The sequence below is a fragment of the Eriocheir sinensis genome, chromosome 8 (assembly GCF_024679095.1).
Source record: "Eriocheir sinensis breed Jianghai 21 chromosome 8, ASM2467909v1, whole genome shotgun sequence".
Lineage (NCBI taxonomy): Eukaryota > Metazoa > Arthropoda > Malacostraca > Decapoda > Varunidae > Eriocheir > Eriocheir sinensis.
In genome coordinates, this window is record NC_066516.1 from 18,405,167 (window position 1) to 18,429,415 (window position 24,249).

General features: G+C 39.9%; 1 protein-coding gene, 1 long non-coding RNA gene and 1 other non-coding gene across 4 annotated transcripts in view; 1 reads left to right on the forward strand and 2 right to left on the reverse strand.

Annotated features, from left to right (window-relative positions):
• LOC126995615 (uncharacterized) overlaps positions 1-9,146 on the reverse strand; it is a 71,928-nt gene extending 62,782 nt beyond the window's left edge. For both annotated transcript variants that reach the window (XM_050855326.1, XM_050855325.1), the window contains exon 1: positions 8,706-9,146. In XM_050855326.1, the coding sequence (XP_050711283.1) occupies positions 8,706-8,805 (100 nt within the window). In that variant the 5' untranslated portion in view covers positions 8,806-9,146. The remainder of the gene's footprint in view (positions 1-8,705) is intronic.
• Positions 1-11,053, forward strand: part of LOC126995616 (uncharacterized) — a 45,388-nt gene extending 34,335 nt beyond the window's left edge. The window contains exon 3 of the long non-coding RNA XR_007750508.1: positions 10,952-11,053. This is a non-coding gene — a long non-coding RNA (uncharacterized LOC126995616). The remainder of the gene's footprint in view (positions 1-10,951) is intronic.
• Positions 11,054-23,714: 12,661 nt separating this feature from the next.
• On the reverse strand, positions 23,715-23,787 carry Trnam-cau (transfer RNA methionine (anticodon CAU)). Its single transcript has one exon. It is a non-coding gene; the product is annotated as a tRNA-Met (tRNA).
• Between the last annotated feature and the right edge of the window lie 462 nt (positions 23,788-24,249).

A 24,249-nucleotide genomic window follows, 5' to 3' on the forward strand; every position in this document is an offset into this window, starting at 1 on the left:
AGTATCATAGTAAAAAAAAAAATACAGGGCTGAAAACCAAGTTAAATTCTTTTTGTGAGTGTGTGTGTGATAAGCAAAACAGGTCTGAGAACTAGCACCAAATCTCTGCACCAAAGGCAAAAAAAAGGGAAAGGGTTTGTCACCGTTAACGAGCACTATGGAGAAGGTGTTGTAAAAATACATGGAATTCGGGGGAAGGAAAGAATGCATACAGGAGACTTTATCAGAATCAACGAGTGAAGAAAAATAATCGATTCCTTGAAGAAAAAAATTTTTTTTTCAATGCAGCCGGATCATTTTCGTTCAGTTCTATTTTCTGACCTCAGGGAAAGGATACCAGCCACAGTGTTGACAGACAAGCAGAAACACAGATGTAGATCAGCTCTACGGTTCTTATTATACTTCAGGTATCTTTACGTAGTGGACCAATACGATAACTAGTTTGTATGGCTTAACTTCATAAAAAGCTGGACCATTTTACGCTCTCAAAGGAAAGACATCAAACTCAGGTGTAGAATGTTTAAAAATAACTTCTAGGTAGATTGTGTCAACTGTTATACGACTGTCGAGATATTTGTAGTTAGTTATTTATTTAGTCCGACGTAGCAACACCAAAAATAAGTTCTGCTTTTGACTTCATTTTGTCCGTTATTTTATTTTCGAATTAAATAGCGGTCCACCTTGCCAGTAACGAAAGCCCCTCCTGCCAACCTGACTGGAGAAATAACTGCCTGACCGTCCTGACGCCAGTGCACTCATCTCGCAGCTCCTTTTTTCTTCGCATACCTTCGAGCATCCTCGCGCCCACTCCCCACTTTCGCGGATAAAACAGTTGCGGTCCGCCAAGACTAACGCAGCATCGCTATCTCGTGTTTCCTATCTCATATATATATATATATATATATATATATATATATATATATATATATATATATATATATATATATATATATATATATATATATATATATATATATATATATATATATATATATATATATATATATATATATATATATATATATATATATATATATATATATATATATATATATATATATACACGGAAATATATTTTTCATATATATCCAGAAATTGGAAACTGCTGTAGATTTATTGCAGGAATTTGCTAGCTTAAAACATCAGGACAAGATTAAAAAGAATCAGTTATACAGCATGCCTCGTTTTTCACTAGAAGCTTGCTTGTATTTCATCCTCGAACGAAATGTTTATTATTATATATACCACTGAGAAGCTGGAATAACAAAGATCAACCATGCATGGTACAGCGAGGCCGAGGTGGAAGTAGATGAGGAGTGAAAACAAACAAAAAATGAGTGACAAAAAAGACCAATGGCAGCAGTGGTCTTTGCTTGCTGTTTGGTAACGTGTTTGCGGCGCTTTTTGTGTGTGGGAAGTAGAATTGACCTATTAAATAAAAAAATTATCTCGCCACTTCGGAAAATACTTCAAAATGGAAAAGTCACGATCGGCTGTCCGAAACGTGGCGATGGGAATTCCGTGCCCTTTTAGGGAATGGTAATCTGTCTGATAAGGTGTAAGAACTTAGCACATATTAGCTAGAACCGTGTGGCTGCCATCCTGCAAGTTTTCTTTTCGAGAAGCAGCTTTTTTGAGATTTTTTCTTTGTTCAGCCATTATTTTATCTTCTTTATCGAGGGAGAGACGAGATAAAATCGCATAGAATAAGAAATATTCTTTAAAGGGAGTACGAAATCATATGAAGGGCAGTGTAACAAGTGTTAATAGCACAAAAACTGTGCTAGATCGGCGTCGCATGACCCTCCAACACACCCCCAACAATTTATATTATGCAACTACGGGTCAAAAATGGAAAATGCTGAAAAGTAAAGATGGCACCACTATAAACACTTGCCTGCACCACAACGAGCTGGGGCCGACCATCAGGCCCTACTATGAAGGCCTACCGGCGCCACAGGCCAAGACGTAAAAAAAAAAAAAAAAGCGCCACAGGCCAAGACGTAAAAAAAAAAGGAAAAAAATTACTTTGTTTATAGTGCCATGTTGTACGGTTCATCAGGGCTAACAAATGTTATTATACAATGTCATGTCTACAATTCATGGGTAAGCCAGGAAAATAACTTTAAGAGAACAACAAAAAGAAAACACTAAAAGATGGAAAATCTGTTGGACGCCGACGCCGATAAAAAATAAAACATTTACTCCAAACCTTGTCGAGGGCGCCGGCAATGTCAAAGAGAAGATTAGGATTGTCGTGACTAAGACTCAGCCCCGATGCCAGCAGGTCACCGGCAGAGTTCCACATACTGAGCCATAACAATAACAGCCAGAGTAGAAGGTGTGACCTGATCGGCAGTTTCGTTAATTCACACATTTAAACCGATGAAGAAGACATTCCTGCACCAAATCTGAACCACAGGACCGTGGTTTAGAATACAGCTGTGGCTACTCTGTGAAGGATGAATGTAAGCTTGGATTCAGGAAAGATGGACAAATGAAAACTCTCATCAGACAGTGCCAGCCAGGAAACGCACCTTTTACAGGTTGTAGAAGCATCCTGGGTAAGAGATGGAAGAAAATGCCTCAACGAAGAGCATAACAAAGAGTTAACAAGCACGGATTCAGTTTGGGCCGTAAGATTTTATGATCTTCGAAATTTGCTAATGTGGGATCCCTTTGTAAGCTTTCGGGATATCTAAAAATTGTTCCACCAAAATACATTATTAAAACAGAAAAAGAATCATGGTGATGATGATGATGATGATGATGATGATGATGATAAACACTTGCGGGATCATAACGCGAAAGCTGTGTCTGTTGGTCACCTCGCCTTGTCAGGGTAGGGGACACTGGGGTTAGGTGTCACAATTCTTATATTATGATTCGTAACTTCGAAATTTACGGTTCAAGTGGAACCATTTTTTGTCTGTAACTCAGAAAATGTGTGGTTTTATTATGCTTCCAGGCAAAATAAATAAAAATTATTTTCACACAATTGTGTAAGGATTTGTGAACACATGTCATCCGTACAATTTACCCCTGGCATGGGGTAACTTGTTACATACCCCGGGGTAAACAGATTCATGTTAAAGAAAACAAAAAATTAGTAGCCTGAACATGAAAGTAGACTCGTAGTTATATCATCAAATCTGATATAGGCAACTATATCAGATCTGGTCTGCGGTGGTAGACGGTCACTGCTCTTCCCCTAAACTTATCAACAGTGGCGTTCCACAGGGCTCTGTCCTATCACCCACTCTCTTCCTGTTATTCATCAATGATCTTCTTTCCATAACAAACTGTCCTGTCCACTCATACGCCGACGACTCCACTCTGCATTATTCAACTTCTTTCAATAGAAGACCCTCTCAACAGAAAGTACACGACTCCAGACTGGAGGCTGCAGAACGCTTAACCTCAGACCTTGCTATCATTTCCGATTGGGGCAGAAGGAACCTTGTGTCCTTCAATGCCTCAAAAACTCAATTTCTCCACCTATCAACTCGACACAATCTTCCAAACACCTATCCCCTATTCTTCGACAACACTCAGCTGTCACCGTCTTCAACACTAAACATCCTCGGTCTATCCTTAACTCAAAATCTCAACTGGAAACTTCATATCTCCTCTCTCGCTAAATCAGCTTCCTCGAGGTTGGGCGTTCTGTATCGTCTCCGCCAGTTCTTCTCCCCCGCGCAGTTGCTATCCATATACAGGGGCCTTGTCCGCCCTCGTATGGAGTATGCATCTCACGTGTGGGGGGGCTCCACTCACACAGCTCTTCTGGACAGAGTGGAGTCTAAGGCTCTTTGTCTCATCAGCTCTCCTCCTACTGATAGTCTTCTACCTCTTAAATTCCGCCGCGATGTTGCCTCTCTTTCTATCTTCTATCGATATTTCCACGCTGACTGCTCTTCTGAACTTGCTAACTGCATGCCTCCCCCCCTCCCGCGGCCCCGCTGCACACGACTTTCTACTCATGCCCATCCCTATACTGTCCAAACCCCTTATGCAAGAGTTAACCAGCATCTTCACTCTGATTAACTCTGGAACAATCTTCCTTCATCTGTATTTCCTCCTGCCTACGACTTGAACTCTTTCAAAAGGAGGGTATCAGGACACCTCTCCTCCCGAAATTGACCTTTCTTTCGGCCACCTCTTTTGATTCTTTTTTGGGAGCAGCGAGTAGCGGGCTTTTTTTTTATTATTGTTTTCTTTTTTGTGTGCCCTTGAGCTGCCTCCTTTGTTGTAAAAAAAAAAAAAAAAAAACTAAAAAAGAATCCGTAGAAACAAATAATATAGCTAATTGAAAATATATTCGTATAAATCCAATTAATCAATCATCTGACTGAATTCCCCACACCTAAACATACCTTCTCCACTGGAGCAGTTCGTGTGAACCCATTTTGAACACGATAGGCACTGGATCCATACACTCTGCATTATTCAACTTCTTTTAATAGAAGACCCACCCTTCAGGAACTTAACGACTCAAGGCTGGAGGCTGCAGAACGCTTAGCCTCAGACCTTACTATTATTTCCGATTGGGGCAAGAAGAACCTGGTGTCCTTCAACGCCTCAAAAACACAGTTTCTCCACCTATCCACTCGACACAATCTTCCAAACAACTATCCCCTATTCTTTGACAAAACCCAGCTATCACCTTCCTCAACACTAAACATCCTCGGTCTATCCTTAACTCAAAATCTCAACTGGAAACTTCATATCTCATCTCTTACTAAATCAGCTTCCTCGAGGCTGGGCGTTCTGTACCGTCTCCGCCAGTTCTTCTCCCTGCACAGTTGCTGTCCATATACAGGGCCTTGTCCGCCCTCGTATGGAGTATGCATCTCATGTGGGGGGCTCCACTCACACAGCTCTTCTGGACAGAGTGGAGGCAAAGGCTCTTCGTCTCATCAGCTCTCCTCCTCATACTGATAGTCTTCTACCTCTTAAATTCCGCCGCAATGTTGCCTCTCTTTCTATCTTCTATCGATATTTCCACGCTGACTGCTCTTCTGAACTTGCTAACTGCATGCCTCCCCCCCTCCCGCGGCCCCGCTGCACTCGACTTTCTACTCATGCTCATCCCTATACTGTCCAAACCCCTTATGCAAGAGTTAACCAGCATCTTCACTCTTTCATCCCTCACGCTGGTAAACTCTGGAACAATCTTCCTTCATCTGTATTTCCTCCTGCCTACGACTTGAACTCTTTCAAGAGGAGGGTATCAGGACACCTCTTCTCCCGAAACTGACTTATCTTTCGGCCACCTCTTTGGATTCTTTTTAGGAGCAGCGAGTAGCGGGCTTTTTTTTTTATTAATGTTTACTTTTTTGTGCCCTTGAGCTGTCTCCTTTGCTGTAAAAAAAAAAAAAAAAACCTCTTGTAACAACTTGCCCATAGCTATAAACCCCATCACTGGTGTTCCTCACACTTCGTAATTTTATTTATCTCATTTCACAGTCTTTTCACATGTACTGTACCCCTATTCAAGCGACCAGCGTACATCATCTGAGGCTACAGATATAACGCAAGAAATAAGAACGCGGGAAAAATAAACAGCATCACGTGACAGAGCTCACGATTTTAGATTAATTAAGGGTGTATCAACTTGGACGTATTTTTTTTTATGGCCCCGGTCTCATAAAAATTATGTGAAACGAGAGGAAAATGAGTGGAGTAACAAAGACTAATAAAACTGTTCCTTTTCTCTTCGACAAGCACATTATAAGGACAGCTTGAGATGCAGTATTTTTCCCACATACAGGATGACACTGAAGACTGCTCCGTGCAGTTTGCACGTCACCGAGACTCCAAACCACAAACACTGCAACTCGAGAGACAGTTTAGTTCGTAAGCTGCCCTGGAACTGTTTGGGGAGCCTTAGGCTTAGACAGAACAAGAGGAAGCCACATTACCGTATCTCAAAGTATCTAAGTAAAAGTATGATCAAATTTATAGACTTTTATTTTCTTTACTTTTTTTTTTCAAGCAGAATCGTTGTGAGGATTATCACCAAATTTCTGCGCCAAAGGCAAAGAAAGGGAAAGGGTTTGTCACTGTTAACGAGTACAACGATGAAGATGTTGTTAAAACACCTGGAATGCGGGGGTGGAAAAGAATGCATACACGACCTTTCTTTCAGAAGAAAAAAGATTCGAGTCATTCGAAAAAATTAATTATTTTTCGTTGCCGTCGGATCATTTTCGTTCGATCCTTTTTTCCGACCTCAGGGGAAGGATATCAGACAATGTTTGCAGGCAAATAGAAAGACAGATGCAGTTCAGCTCTGTCAAGTATTTTTACGTAGTGGACCAATGTGTTAGTTCGAGTTAGCTTTCAAGACTCCTTCACGTCATAAAAAGCTGGAGCATTATACAATCTCAAAGGAAAGCCATCAAACTCGGATGTAGACTTTTTAAAATAAGGTCTAGGTAGATTTTGGTGACTATTATCCGACTGTCGGAATCTTTTTAGTTTGTTACTCATTTAAACGAAGCAACACTAAAAATAAGTTCTGCTTTTGACTTCATTTTGTCCTTTAGTTTCTTCTCTTGAATCCAATAGCGGTCCACCTTGCAAGTAGCGAAAGCTCTTCCTGACAGCATGACTGAAAAAAACTTCTGTCCTGACGCGTGCACTCACTTATCTCGAGTTCCTTCGATGTTACACTGTGAATTGGTTGGCAGGTTCACTTGCCGATTTAATTTTACACAATTTCACTCGGTATGTTGGAAAAAAATTAAGTCAAATGTGTGTTATCAAACCAACTATTATAATGCTAGAACCATTTTTAGTCGCCATCATTAAGCATAGAGCAAGAAATATAGCAAAACAAGCCGTATACTGCTCACATATTTTCAGTGTTGGGATGTTTTTGGACGAATGCGATTATTATTCTCTATATTAGCTTTGTTTATTTATTCAAGCTTTACATATAAAAAAATGTTATAAATCCTGGCATGTATGAAACAAACAATGATTTTGAGATGTAAATATCACACACGTTTGACCACCTCCCGAACCAAGATCAAGACCAAGTGTGTGTTCAGGACTGCCCGGCGCTCGCACAGCGCTGATCGTTATGGAGACACGCCATTTAATTTAAGATGGACATTGACAAAACTAGGGTTTCCTCAAGTCGAGGGGAATACCTTGTTCGGAGTACTACAATCCTCACCTGGTGAAAATGGTGTGGATTATTTCGGCCGCTTTATCGTCACGACACGCTTTCGGCCTCAAAATATCCCTTTACTACAAGTAGTACTTATAGATACTTTCCGGTATTTGCAAGATAAAACATTAGTCTCCTCGGAAACTTGGAAAAATGTTCAAACCAGATATCTAGCAAGTGATCAGAAATAAATGAGATAATGCTGTGAGCATAGAGGCGAGCATTTAGCTTGTAATGGCTGTTTTGCATTGTGTTTCATCATATCGCATGAGCGCTGTTAACATAAACACTTACAATCAATGTTTTGTAGAATATACGTACCTTCGAGCATCCACTCACCCCTCCCCATCCTCCTTTCGTAGATAAGACAGTTTCGGCTCGCCAAGACTAAGACTATCACGTGTTTCCTATCGCGGCACAACAGGCAGTTAAAACATTAAGTGGCTAAGTACTCAGGACATACATAAAAATGAGTGGAAGGCAGGGGGAGAAAAATAGACAGACTGGGAAGTAAATGTTATGAAAAGACCCTATGGAAGGCCGTTCACCAGGCGGTGGGATAAAATGTAAAAACACATGGAACGTCTTCATCGAGATGGAAAAAAGAGGCTTAATTAAAACAAAAACGAATGGAAAGGTTGGTAGAGGCCAAGACAGACGGATAAGATAGGTACGGTCTACCGAGACCAAGACAGCATCCCCATCTAGTGTTTCCTATCGCATCGTATCGCCAGCGGTGATTACGCAGGTTTTTTTTTTTTTTTGTAGTGGTTTTGGGTTACTTTTTCGTTGTGACTCGTCCTGAGGGAATGCGTAATGGCAGAATGCTTTGGCATTTGAATTTCTTCCAAAAAAAAGTCGTTTTTGTTCGTCTTTTCATTTTCGCTTTCAGACATTTTCTTTTCTCTAGATTTTTTGTGCCTTATGTTTTCTCCTTATTCAGAAAACCTGGAACCTATTATCGCTGAAAACCTTCGTGACTTCTTATATTGGGGATAAAAAAAGGACTAAATAAATCAGATGCTTAACAAACAACAAGTTTTCCACTATGATAATTGTAATTTGTTTGATGTTTTCAATTTTTCTGCCTTCTTCCTCGCTCAAAACGAGGGGCGCGCAAGTCGAGACCTGAAGTAAATAAGAAAAGGAACTTCTTGAAGATTTACGGACCTAACCATAATTTATGAGTGAAATTTGCCTTATTTCTTTTATTACGTATTTCTGTCACCTTTAAAAACACAGCTCGATCAGAAGCACCAACTAAAGAGTCACAATTTATATCGTTTCTTTTGTTTTCTTACTCTTTTGCAAGCCACTGACGGGAAGAGAAAGAAAAAAATTACAAAATTTACATTGACCTCAGAATATCTTTTTTTTTTCATATTTTCTTCCATTCTCTCCCCTGCTCCCGCGCTAGTTTTATTCCTCTGACATGGATACGCCGACGAGGCGCACACACACACATACACACACACACACACATCAACCAGACACAAACTACTCCTTTATTTTTCTTTTCGCTCACCTGCCGCTGAGCCGGCACACAGCAGCATCACGAGCACGGCCGCCACAACACCTGCCCGACGTCCTGCCACACACACCTGTTCCCGGCCTGGCCAACACATCTCGGCACTCTGCTTAGGCCACCCACACCTTGAAGTATGAGGAGGCAGTGCATGCAAAAACCTCTCCCTTCGATATACCTCTCAATCACATCTGCTCGCCTACATCGACTTGAGTGCTATCACCCGAATCGGTAGTCTTGTGTCAGTGCAGGCTTGTTTGTGTGTATCTTTCATAGAAGGTACTTTTGTGTGTGTGTGTGTGTGTGTGTGTGTGTGTGTGTGTGTGTGTGTGTGTGTGTGTGTGTGTGTGTGCGCGCGCGGGCGCGTACTGTTCTTGGATCCCTAAATCAACACACTGCTTTCCCGCGACTCACTCGATTGAAACACGATGAGTAACTAAGTGGCGCCAGCAGGCCGGCCTATCAGATAAGGTGGCTTGAGGGTTTAAAATAGATTCTCCTTCTCTGATAAAGCACAGCTGCATCTCCAGGGTGCTGTCATCTTCAAGGCGAGACATGGATTTGTTAAGTAATCTCATCGCGGAAGTTATTTGTTCGGTTTTGACGTGTCAAAATAGCTTAACGTCAATGATTTTTACTTCACACCTTTATTGACGGAGGACTTTCTCACAGCACAAGGCAAGGCAAGAATTTCCAATGGACGGCAGTGTCTTCGAGGCGCAGCGGTTCCTCCAGCACGAAACTTAAAATCGAAAGCTTTTATACCGTTCCGCGTGCAACACATCATGTACAAAAACTATTTTGGTGTTTATTCCCTGTCTTCCTCTGGCTCTGATTGGGGCAAGAAAAGACTTCCATTCGTGCATAAAAGGTGCATACTAAGGAGACAAAATATATTCAGCTAAAACCGATGTAGCTGTAGACAGCAATTTACAGTATAAATCTACAAAGAAAGAACCCAGTTTATATGACAGTCTCATTACTGAGGAATCATATAAGAATATACTGAGTTCACAAATACGATGGCTGTTCAGATAATAGTGAGGCGAGATCAAGGATATCTTCACACACACACGACAGGCAGCAATTTATCGCAAAAAAAGCAACAAAGAGCTCATTTTGCATTTGACAGTCTGGCACTAATCTTTGCTTTCTAAACTACTTTCCTACGGATTCTAACCCTCTCTCTGTACTTTTACCTTCAGTTTCCTTTCCGGCCGATCCATCGCTGCTGTGGTAGACGGCCACTGTACCACAGTGTACTGACATTTTCTATTAACCACTGTCTATTAACAGTGACGTCCCGCAGGGCTCAGTCTTATCTCCCACTCTCTCTCTGTTATTCATTAATGATCTTTCCAAAAAACTGTCCTATCCACTCGTATGTTGATGACTCTACTCTGCATTACTCAACATATTTCGACAGGCGAGCCTCTCAACAGAAATTACATGACTAGGCTGGAGGCTGTAGAGCGTTTACCTCAGGCCACTCTACTATTTCCGATTGGAGCGGAGAGAACTTGGTGTCCTTCAAAGCCTCAAAAACTCAGTATCTCCATCTGTCAACTCGACATCTTTCCCCTATTCATCGATAACACCTTTTACAATAAACATTATCGGTCTATATTTTACTCATGATCTTCACCGGAAACCTCATATCTCCTTTCACTAAATCAGTTTCCTTGAGGTTGGGCGTTTTGTATCGTCTCCGCCAGTTTTTTTCCCCCTCACAGATGCTGTCAATATGCAGGGGCCTTGTCCGCCCTCGTATGGAGTATGCATCTCATGTGTGGGGGGCTCCACACACATAACTCTCTTGAACAGAGTCTAAGGCTCTTCGTCTCAACTCCCCTCCTCTTACTAGTAGTCTTCTACCTCTAAAATTCCGCCGCAGTGTTGCCTCTCTATCTTCTATCGATATTTTCATGCTGACTGCTCTTCTGAACTTGTTAATTCCATGGCTTCCCCCCTCTCGCGGCTTCACAGCACTCGACTTTCTACTCTAGCTCATCCCTTTACTGTCCAGTCTCTTATGCAAGAGTTAACCAGCATTTTAATTCTTTCATCCCCTTCACTGGTAAACTCTGGAACAATCTTCCTTCGTCTGTATTTCCTACTGTCTGCTTTACCTCTTTCAAGAAGAGAAAATCAAGATAGTTCTCCACCCGATATGGACCTCTCTTTTGGCCACTCTTCACTATTCACTTACATTTTTTTTTTTTTTTTTTTTTTTTTTTACGTTGCAGCCTCTTGCGCCGGTAGGCTTCTTCCCGGTGGGGCCTGATGGTCGGCCCAAGTCTTCGCGGTGGGGCCTGATGGTCGGCCCAGCCCGTTCTGGCGCAGGCGAGTGTTTAGAGTGGCGCCATCTTGTATTAGTAGCAGTGCTTAGCGGGCCTTTATGTATATATATATATATATATATATATATATATATATATATATATATATATATATATATATATATATATATATATATATATATATATATATATATATATATATATATATATATATATATATATATATATATATATATATATATATATATATATATATATATATATATATATATATATATATATATATATATATATATATATATATATATATATATATATATATATATATATATATATATATATATATATATATATATATATATATATATATATATATATATATATATATATATACCTCCTGATCCTGTTCTACTTTTTCATCTTCGTCCTGTTCTTTTCTCAGTAATGCCTCCTGAGGTGATGTTATTTATATATTTTGATATATATATATATATATATATATATATATATATATATATATATATATATATATATATATATATATATATATATATATATATATATATATATATATATATATATATATATATATATATATAAATATATATATATATATATATATATATATATATATATATATATATATATATATATATATATACTAGACTAGGTTATAGTTAGATAAGGTTAATGATATTTTCACAGGCATGACAGGCAGCAACATGTACTAAAAATCAACAAAGAAAGAGCTTATTTTGTTTGTTGACAAAGCTTTGTCTTAAACGGAAATAATAAAATTCACTCGAGCACAGAAAAATGAACATCATTCTGTACCGGCGATTGTCTCGTGCATTTTTTTATTTGCTAGTAGTAGTAGTAATAGTAGTAGTAGTAGTAGTAGTAGTAGTAGTAGTAGTAGTAGTAGTAGTATCCATATTATTATTATCATTATTAATAGCATTATTATTATTGCTAGTAGTAGTAGTAGTAGTAGTGTTATTATTGTTGTCATTAGTAGTAGTAGTAGTAGTAGTAGTAAAAGTAGAAGTAGTAGTAGTAGTAGTAATATCATCATCACCATCATCATCATTATCATTGTCATTATTATTATCATTATCATTACTATTATTATTGTCATTATATTATTACCTTATAATGCCGAATTCATTACAATGGGCTGTTGTTCCAGAATTCAATTTAAGAGCAATAGAATGTTGTTCATGAAAGACAAAAGTCACGAATTCTGAGATTCTTCCATAAAACTGGTGTACTTGTGATCGCATCCATATCTTATTGCTGACGCTCTACCGCACTAAATTTACAAATATATATATATATATATATATATATATATATATATATATATATATATATATATATATATATATATATATATATATATATATATATATATATATATATATATATATATATATATATATATATATATATATATATATATATATATATATATATAGGGTGATATCTGTAACGGCATGGTCATATTTGTTGGTCCGAAAAAATCGTGGGTGAGAACTTGGTGCCAAGCCTGACCTGCCCCGCCAAGAAGGACGCGGCCCCGCACACCCGCACCTCGGGAGCGGCAGGTTCGGCGCTGCAACCACCGGGAGACGGGCCGCACGGATAACCCCTTTTTTTTTACCAGGCTGATGCACTGCTAAAATAAAATGCAGCTATCGAGTAACAAATCTCCAAGCCCAAGCAGTGGAGCTGTCCACAGGCGTTAGGCTGTATTATCTCAGCATCGCTAGGTAGTGCGATACTTCTCCGTGACTCGCAGCACATTTTCAGGTTGGAGCAGCAAGGCGCCGAGTCAGCTAGCTTGTGTCTACCTGGTGAAGCACCGTCACGCAGCATCCGCCTACACACGTGGTCAAGGAGAAGGGCCACAAGACGAAGTGTTTCATCCCTCTACACACATCTCTGGTGAGCTTTCTCGTTTTCTTTATTTTAGATTACTAATATTAGGATATTACTCTACTGTATCCGATTTTTATTGTAAGACTAATAGTACTTTCATTTATTTATATTCTTTCTCTAGCTGATTTGCCAGATTGGCAATGTTGACTTTACTCCTTTAAATATGTTTCTGATGATTGTGTTGCTGCCGATGTTATGTCACGAAAAAGGAAGGGTTACACTGTCCACATTTTCTACTGACTTTTCGCGCATGAAGACAGCCTTTACTATCATTTATTGACTTCCTGCTATCCTGGACACGCGTTGTGCTACTTTCCTCCGCAGATATCAGTGTTTCGACTACCTGGCGCACAGTATTTTTTTTTCAAGTTGATGTATTGAAAAATACAGAAGAAAATCATCCGAAGGGGTCGCTCAGTAAAGAGACAATTAACTTATAATTTTGATATTGTAAAGAATTGATGTACTTTGTGAATTGGATGCCAGTTTCACTTGTTGACTCAATTTTACGCTATCAATTGGTATGTTTGAAAAAAAATCTTTACGTCTAATGTGTTAGCAAACACACTAATATAACACTAGGACCATTTTTAGTCAACATCATTGAACATATAGCAAGAAATGTAGCAAGACAAGCCATATACTGCGCACACGTTTACATTTTTGAGATGTTTTTGGCCGCTTTATGGAATGCGGTTGTTCTTCTCTATATTAGCTTTGTTTATTTATTCAAGCTTTACATATAAAAAAAATGTTATAAATCCTGGCATGTATGAAACAAACAATGATTTTGAGATGTAAATATCACACACGTTTGACCACCTCCCGAACCAAGATCAAGACCAAGTGTGTGTTCAGGACTGCCCGGCGCTCGCACAGCGCTGATCGTTATGGAGACACGCCATTTAATTTAAGATGGACATTGACAAAACTAGGGTTTCCTCAAGTCGAGGGGAATACCTTGTTCGGAGTACTACAATCCTCACCTGGTGAAAATGGTGTGGATTATTTCGGCCGCTTTATCGTCACGACACGCTTTCGGCCTCAATATATCCCTTTACCACAAGTAGTACTTATAGATACTTTCCGGTATTTGCAAGATAAAACATTAGTCTCCTTGGAAACTTTTGGAAAAGATGTTCAAACTAATTATCTAGCAGGTGATCAGAAATAAATGAGATAATGCTGTGAGCATAGAGGCGAGCATTTAGCTTGTAATGGCTGTTTTGCATTGTGTTTCATCATATCACATGAACGCTTTTAACATACACACTTATGATCAATGCATTGTAGAATAAGTACAGTGCATCAAGATATATCACAAGAAGGATTTTAGTCTGCGTCTCCACTTAACTCCGAGGCTGTATACCGAGCAGTCAGCGATCACTGGCAAATCGGGAGTTTGCAAATGCTCCAACTGAATCAGATTTTTATCGGCGTCGCAGACGCCGATCAACAGATTGTCTATCTTCTTGTTGTTGTTCTCTTCAATTTGTTTTCCTGGTCTACCCATACATTGTAGACATGACATTGTATAATAACATTTGTTAGCCCTGATGAACCCTACAACATGGCATTATAAACAGTCAGCTTCTTTTTTTTTCTTCTTTTTTTTACGTCTTGGCCTTCATATTAGGACCTGATGGTCGGCCCCAGCCCGTTGTGGCGCAGGCAAGTGTTTATAGTGGCGCCATCCTTACTTTTCAGCATTTTCCATTTTAGACCCCTAGTTGCATGATATAAATTGTTGGGGGGTTGTTGGAGGGTCATGCGACGCCGATCTAGCACAGTTTTTTGTGCTATTAACACTTGTTTTCATTTAAACTCTGCCGACTCTGGGCCACGACAACCCAACGACTCGGGGTATATGAGGTATTGGGTGTAAAATGTTGATGTGAAAGGTTTGCACATAGTTGGAAAGAGGTCTAGAAACGATCGCCGGATGCTGATTCAGCATGTGAAGGGGGCCTAAAAGTCGCTGGGTTGTCGTGGTCCAGAGCGGCTCAGTGTGAACGGGGCCTAAAATGGAAAAAACAGAGGGTAACATTTTAATTCAGAGTATGATTGCCAATCAAAGAGAAGAGAAAGAACGTAATAGTAAAGAAACGTAGTAGATTAAACGAAGATGGACCGAATAGGAGTGGAGAAAGGCAGCATGTCATGTGCAGTCAAGCCAAATGACGGAGGCTGTAAATGGAAGTTGAAACTACGTACAGACGAAAAACGCGATGGAAAGAAAAAAGGATGAAACGAAAAAAAATGCAACAATTTTGCACTATATGAAAAAAATGCATGGAGCAAGGTATGAGTTTAAAGGTAAGAACTTCGATTTAATAATGCTACACTACCTGGTTTGTCTAGTTTGGATAGGTTTGGTTATTTACAGAAAGTAGTAACTGACTTCTCCATGCTACCTACAAAACAGCGAGATAAGTGAAGTAAAGCCAATCACATGTGAAGAGCGACCACGATTTTTTTAAACAAGGAAAAGGATTGAGTGATGCCAGGCATTTACGTGACCCTCCCCTAACTGCTCATACCCCTTACAACAAGCCTTATTGTTATAGTGTTATTCACCATGACCTAACCACGCGCTAGACTCGTGATCGCCAGCCAGTACCCACCCAGAATGAGCATGGAGCTCACAGTTGACGGATCTCTGGGTACGGCTGAAACCACACACTCACATACATACATACATACATACATATATATATATATATATATATATATATATATATATATATATATATATATATATATATATATATATATATATATTTTTTTTTTTTTTTTTTTCAGCAATTGAGACAGCTCTAGGGCACAAAAAGTAAACATTAATAAAAAAGCCTGCTACTCGCTGCTCCTAAAAAGAATCCAAAGAGGTGGCCGAAAGATAAGTCAGTTTCGGGAGGAGAGGTGTCCTGATACCCTCCTCTTGAAAGAGTTCAAGTCGTAGGCAGGAGGAAATACAGATGAAGGAAGATTGTTCCAGAGTTTACCAGCGTGAGGGATGAAAGAGTGAAGATGCTGGTTAACTCTTGCATAAGGGGTTTGGACAGTATAGGGATGAGCATGAGTAGAAAGTCGAGTGCAGGGGGCGGGAGGGGGGGAGGCATGCAGTTAGCAAGTTCAGAAGAGCAGTCAGCGTGGAAATATCGATAGAAGATAGAAAAAGAGGCAACATTGCGGCGGAATTTAAGAGGTAGAAGACTATCAGTATGAGGAGGAGAGCTGATGAGACGAAGAGCCTTTGCCTCCACTCTGTCCAGAAGAGCTGTGTGAGTGGAGCCCCCACACATGAGATGCATACTCCATACGAGGGCGGACAAGGCCCTGTATATGGACAGCAACTGTGCAGGGGAGAAGAACTGGCGGAGACGGTACAGAACGCCCAGCCTCGAGGAAGCTGATTTAGTAAGAGATGAGATATGAAGTTTCCAGTTGAGATTTTGAGTTAAGGATAGACCGAGGATGTTTAGTGTTGAGGAAGGTGATAGCTGGGTGTTGTCAAAGAATAGGGATATATATATATATATATATATATATATATATATATATATATATATATATATATATATATATATATATATATATATATATATATATATATATATGTACATACATACATACATACATACGAGAAGTAGGACACAACCCCCTACTGACACTCGGTACCTATTCACCGTTGGGTGGACAGGGGGTACTCCACCAGGGAATTGAACCCGGAACCTCTCGGTTGTAAGGCACGGAGCACGAAGCACGGAGCTCCGTGTGTGGGTGGGTGGGTGCGTCACCATAGTCTGCCCCACAGTCTATGAATACACAGTTGTCTCACCCGCAGGATGACATCACATGGTTCCTATATATGATTCTAAATAATAATAAAAATAATAATAGTAATCACATATGCTTAAGTTCAAGTCTTGTCTCCTTATCATTTATTTAAACATAAAATATCCCCAATGTATATATCCTTTTGTTAGCTGTAAATGCATTTTTTTCTCAAAAGCTTTCGGAAGGTTCATTACGTATATTTCTTTTGTTTGTATGTTACTTAACAAAAGACTGAAATCTACTGATAAGCATGCAGTATAGGGCGTAAAAACTGTTTAGTTACCATCGTGAACAGGCGAGTAGAAAACTAAAGCGTAGAAAGTGAAGTCTCTGACGGGCTGACTGCGGTAATCTTTCCGACAGAAACGTTCATGATTTCAGTGTGGATCCTGGCTGTTCAAGACGTTGAAAACATGGACAAATGAAAAAAAATCCTTCCCTTGTCGTAAATGATGTAGCGGTTACTACGCCTCACTAAAAAATCCTCTGGCCGGGTTTCGAAACCCAGCCTAAGCAGTCGGAGCGCGGCCCACCCTTTTGGGGCTGGTTCCTTTTGGGCTGGGTAAATTTTTTTTTTTTTTTAACACCAGAGGAGACAGTGCAAGGGCGTAAAAAAAGAAAAAAGAAAACAATAATGAAAAAAAATAAGCCCGCTACTTTCTGCTCCTAAATAGAGTAGAGTGGCCTAGAGAAGGTAAGCTGTAGCAACATGAATGTTGCACTTGATTTTGTTGTTCAAAGATTGCTCCCTCCCTATAAGGAGAAGCACAGGCCTTTGCCAATGGCGGCCCGTAGCAGGGTGCCGACTGACCGACTCTATCGGCTGACGTCAACCGACCCGATCAAGTCTGTCTGTCGACGAGGACTGGCGTGTTTCTGTTGCACTTGCCCTGTGCCCCGGGGTAATGTGTCATCACTCACCGCAGGCTCAAGGGCGTTGCCACCAACATTGCCGTCACCCTTCCGCTGTTATCACTGAGATGACGCAGCCTCAGTTAAAGGTACCAATGTGTTCTAAGGATCGGATTTAGGACTGAGTTAGGTGCAAGTCTCAGCATAAATGTCAAATTAGTGTTTACTAAGGCCTATTTTTTGTTATATTGATTTTTTCAATCCAATTGCCCTACTCATTAAAATGTGAACTTGAAAAAAATAGATGGAAGATACTCAAATAGTGCTGCATTTAATCGCGTGACATCCTCCTGGGCGAAGTGATCGTTCTCTGCGCCTAAGATGAAAACAGAATCCAATCAACAATAGGCACGTTTTCGACGTCCCCGGAACTTCGACTCAACCGACGTTCCTAATTGTCTACTCGATGGCAAGACTACAGCAGGACTTCTTAAAGAAGACCGCTTTTTTCTTGTTTGCCCGCCGAGTCAGACTGCTTATTGTTCTTATCAATAGAATTAATGTGATAAAATACAATACATATATATATATATATATATATATATATATATATATATATTTATATTTATATATATATATATATATATATATATATATATATATTCGCCTATGGCGCCGGTAGGCTCTCTACCTGATGGTCGGCCCCACCCCGATGTGGCGCAGGCAAGTGTTTATAGTGGCGCCACACACACACACACATACACACACCACACACACACACACACACACACACACACACACACACACACACACACACACACACACACAGCCACACACACACGCACACGCACACACATCATTCCTGGAAAAATGTGTCGATATGTGTATGGGAATAATACATTAATAAAAGCATCCATAACCAATTTATTAATCGACATGAAAAAGTCAGCTTTCAAGGTTTGAGGGATTGTAAAACTAGGGAAACATGTAAAACGATAAAATTATTCCTGGCTACCCCTCTGGTGACAATTATTATTTTGTGCCTTATGAAAAGTATTATTTGTCCTTCAAAACTTTTGTGCATAATAAGGTTGCTAGAAGGCTGTGCAGTTGGAATAAAAAAAGTAAAAAAAAGACATGTATATGAAGAAGTGCATACATTCCTAGGTAACTCACATACGTACATATCAATACATTCTACACAGGTAAGCAACACCAAAGTCATTTTAAAAACTGCATCAATTAGAAAATACATTCACTCATAATCTAGCAAAAAAGTCTTTGATCTTTTGTTATAATCCAGGAGAAAAATTGTATGGAACACTTAACTGTAAATAGTTCCGTATAAAAAATGTCCTCATTTTCGGAAGATGTAGAATAGGAATGAGCCTGGTCATTAATTGCGTTTACATCGTTAAATATTGCTGGGAGTCTGTTCTTAGCATATAAATACATACGAGTAGCAACGGGAGAAAAAATATACACTTTGATTGATGAATTATCTGCAAGGACGTGAGAAGTGGTCGAATATGATATCACCATATTTTTTTCTAACTAATACAGTTTAGATTAAGCACTTCAACTCCGCCATTCCGTCAACATGTTGAAGTTCTTACCAGTTGTTTGTTGCTTACTGGGTTGGTGGTCGCGTTGGTGGCAGCAGGGACGGCCTGATCTTCTCATGTAAAGCGCTTGGAGACGCAGGCACCTTCATCTTGTGTAGAAGCGGATCGGTTCCAGTAATGTGAGAGATGAAAGACCTGCTTGGATTTTAGCGGAAGCCGTTGTTTTGTACAAGAGAACATAACACTTGAAAGCCCTGGGCATTGAGACCATAGCTGTCCTCTGCCTCCTGTAGAATCGATATGTTCTCCATCAGCTGTCTTTTCTCGCGTTCCAGAGTTTTCGTCTCACTGTTTATATGTTCCAATTCTGCCATGAGCTTTTCCTCCTTCTTCTTCTTCTTAATTCGATTGCAGAATGAATCGTAAGCCTTCTGAACCCTTTTAGCCATGACGGGGTCATCTTGATCCAAAGCCATGCCGGCAACTCTCCTATTTCCGTTTTTAAATGTAGTCGGTGGATGGCTGGGAGGTAGATGGGATGGCTCAGGGTGATAGCTTGAAGCGAAAGCCAACTCGAGGCCCATTGCCCCCTCTGGCGGCTGCGGGAGGGCCGTCACAAGGCTGGGTCCTGCCTGCTCATCTTCCATCACAGGCCAGAAACGACCGCCAGAATGTGAGAGTTGGTTGACTACATCGCCCTGATAGCCGAGGGAGGGTTTAGTGTATGTATATCCTGCCATGTCGCCGCGGGGAGTGTGTCGCCGGCAAGCTCCCGAGTTTTCCTTTATACCTCCGATTAAGGAAAATTCGGGAATAATGAGCGGAGTGTGGGCGTTTAATACGTTCCTTTCTTTTTCTACCTTTCACAATGAAGAAAAATATGAGGCAACTGAGTGCAGGGATACTTGTAAGTCCCTTGCCATACTCGCATTCTTAGCATTTAATTATTTTTCGGATATTTCAACCAGGAGCTTCCACTTCTCCCGTGGCTGTCTCTTAAATCATCATAGCATCGTTACAATTAAATTGCATCCAACAAGTATGTAAAATAAGATTTGTATTCTTTGTATTATGTATATTATTTTAAGTATACATTACTTGTCTGCGCTACTAACGTGCTTGGGCCAAACACCACCAGGTCCCATCAATAAAGCCTACGGGCTTCATGGGGTGAATATAAAAAAAATTTAAAATCCGCAACTGGAAAATAACCCATTGCTAACGGGAGCAAATTAAGTAGATAAAAGCAACTCAAATCACAGCTTGCAGTAACAGAGGATTAGCACAATTAAGCATTTGAATATAATCATCAGAAAAGTTGGATATGTATTAAGGAAATGAACGTATGTGCGCCGTTTTAATTGCAAGTTTCCCGAAAATTTAGTGTACGTTTAACTTAAGAATAATTTAACAAGTTAAGAAAGTGCAAGGAAAAGGAGGATAAAATAGTAAAATTGGGCATTGTACTTGCTTAGTTTTTCACTTCAAGCATTGCATCGTGGTACTCTTATGATAAATGAGACCGGCATTGGCGTAACTAAACGGTCAAAGGTCCGGAAGAAGCTCCTCGCAGAAAAAGAATACTTAAGTTCCTGAAAAATTTACAAAGTTTAGTTGACAAGATGTTCAACAACAACAGAGCCTCTCAGCACATTAGCAAGTCTTCTGCAAACACTCCAGCCAACCTTGCACGCCTTCTTATCTCTGGTTCGAATGAGAGATTGGTTTAAATCAGTTGCTTTAAGGATACATATTCATTAACTTTTTCTAAAGGCTTCCCTTAGATGGCTTTCTTTGATTTAGGCATGAGTTTTGAAAATAGATATTATGGTAATGATATAATAGTAGTGTTGAATATGATAGTGATGATAATAATAATAATAATAATAAGAAGAAGAAGAAGAAGAAGAAGAAGAAGCAGAAGCAGAAGCAGAAGAAGAAGAAGAAGAAGAAAATAAAAATAAAATAAAATAAAATAAAATAATAATAATAAGAAGAAGAAGAAGAAGAAGAAGAAGAAGAAGAAGAAAATAGAAATAAAATAATAATAATAATAATAATAATAATAAACAATAATGTACTCGACTCTTTAGTGGGAAATGCCCAAAGAGGAATGGAACGATAAATGTTAGGAATCAGAAACCCGCAAATGAATAAGAGAGAAAAGAAAGGAAGACGACCTAAGAGAGACAATAAGAATCAAGAAATGGCGATGGTCATGATACACATGTAGGAGAGAGGACAACAGACAAATAAAAAGAGTAACAGACTGGGAAAGAACTGACACACGCCGACCCGAGGGAAGGCCACGCAACAGGGGGGGAGGGGGGGGGGTGATGAAAGCTAAGAGTATACGGCACCTTCACATCCAAACTGGAAACTAAAGGCTCAAGACATAGACGAACTGAAACTCTTGGGGGAGGCCTATGTCCTTCAGGGAAATGCTATAGGCTTCTTATGATGATGATGATGATGATAATGATAAGAGAGAGAGAGAGAGAGAGAGAGAGAGTGCTCATCATTTAGCATTGCGGTCCGCACCAGCTTTTCTGTGGAAAGGGTCACTTAAGTAAACTGGAATGTAAAAGCATCTACATATACAGGTCTCTCTCTCTCTCTCTTTTTAATCAAAGGTATAGTACGAGGAGGAAGTGGGTTAGTGGTGAAGGTGCAGGTGGGGAATAGGAAAGACAGTAGGAGTGAACAGTTGTATGGTGTAGGTTCGTTAGTTGTTCTGGTGTAGTTATTGTTTATCGGGCACCTTATTTGTATACCCCCGGCGTGCTGGGGGGGGGGGGGGTTGAATTGTTTGTGTGTAGAGAGCTAAGCTAAGCTATGGCTTCACTTGTGTGAAGTGATGTGTGGGCGGTTGTTCTCGTAGTGACTTCAAGCTGCGCGGAAACCAGGGATGGACCAAGTTCGTGCTGCCGTCAAGCTCCTTGATGTGGGTGTAGTTCACGTCGTCTTGCTGGTCTAGTTTCTCCCATATCTTTCCGTCGACGTCCCGTAGCCTTGTGCTGATTAGTTGTACAACGAGTCTGCTGTGTTGCGCTGCTGTGTTTTCCGTATACGGGTATTTCTGTCCGGTGGCAAATCTCAGCGCTTTGTTCTGCAGCCTCTGAAGCTGTAACATCTTGGTGTGAGAAGCCATGTGCGTCGGGGTGGGTGAGTAGTCTAGTATAGGAAGTATCTTAGTCTTTACCAGATACAGTTTGAGCCGCTCTGTGAAGTGCCAGAATCTGTTTAGAGATGTGAGGGCTGTTTTAACTTTCATGGTTTTGTCGTTGACAAAACCATGTACATGTACAGGCCTACCGGCCTCTTGCAGACTCCTGCGTTCTTATGTTCTTATGTTCTTATGTTTAACGATCAGGCCGGTGGATGTCACTGTGTGGCCTAATATAACAAAATAAATCGTTATTTGGCATCTCAAACCCCCTGACACTTACCGACATTGCCTCTCAAGGACAGTCACTCACCGCTTGTGCTTTGTCGGTGGCGGATGTGCTATGCACATCAGCTAACACTGGGAATTTATGCATTTTTTTTCCTATTTTATTTTATTAGTCTATCATGTCAAGGAGAAAGAGACCTCTTAAGACGGAAGAAATGACTTCTTTGGTAGCTGAGGATATAGGTGCTGATTTTTTGGATGATTTTGATGATTCTGACTCATCTACTGTCAGTGATTACACTGATACAGAATCTAAACTTTCATATAAATATATCAATATACATATAACCAATCAAACTTAAATAACATCTATATATAGATTCAAATGTTTGTTCAGTTTTGCGGCAGTCTATAAAAGACGTCAATCTGGAATGCCCACTTGCGGGGAATCTGTATATACACGTATGGATGAAAGTCGACAGCGTCTATACAGAGACGATTTTTTTTTTTGGTAATACATACATCTGCCCTGCACCCGGGAAGGGGTTTTAAATGGTTTTAAACGAAGTTGAAAAAAATTGATGTAACGAATTAGTTTTACTGAAAAAAATGACACGTTAAATTTCACTATCGTGTGTGTGTGTGTGTGTGTGTGTGTGTGTGTGTGTGTGTGTGTGTGTGTGTTATCCTCTAGTCTTTATATCAGGGGTATTACCAAGTTGGTATTTATTTGATTTTACTGAGTGACCATGTACTAAAAGTTGAGCATCCGAGACCGATCCTCTCCGCATATGAAGATGCTTTTACATTCCTTAAGATTTTTATGATATTGAAAATGTCCAAACGAGGAAAAGTTCTGGCCACCTCTAAAGGAATGTGAGCAGCTCACCAATTCCCAGTTGGCTTTAACTTCCCAAAGAGGTTGACGGCCTAAGGACTGCCTGTTCCATGTCGAAGCCACAGAAACAACAATGAATTAGAATTAAAATATCAAAGTTATAAAGAGGTAATGTAAGGAATGGCTAAGACTTAATCTTAATTCCAACACAAGAACATAAGAACGCAGGAGTCTGCAAGAGGCCGGTAGGCCTGTACGAGGCAGCTCCTTTAAAAATAACCCTGCCCCGAGTGAGGATCGAACTCACGACCTTGAGATTATGAGACTCACGCGCTGCCTACTGCGCCATCGAGGCTATTGCTGCGCTATCGAGGTTATTAAGATTTATTCTATTATTCACACATTTTGCAAGCTAAGTCGTAATAAGTAAACTTTAATCTTATGAAACCCTCTGTGAACCACATTGTGTTGACAGTGGGGCTGTCCAGCTTCAGAATGTCACCCTTTTCATGAAAATGGCCAATGGCAAAATTGATCAGTGTGTCGTTTGTCTTGCGTCAGTCTGCTCTAGTAATCAATCATTGGCAAAAAATCCTAAGAAAAATAATTATCCGGATTCCCCGAGTGAAAAATGAAGCGTTGAAATGGACACACGAACTAACTGGTGAAGTAGAAGTGTTATAAGGTAAGTTGCTCGAATAGAGTGAACCAAAGATCCATTCAACGGACTCCTCGGCCATTTTCAAACCAAGCACGTATACAGAATGTCACGGTAACGCTTGCAATATTCCGATCCAGAATACTAGACGGCAAAAGA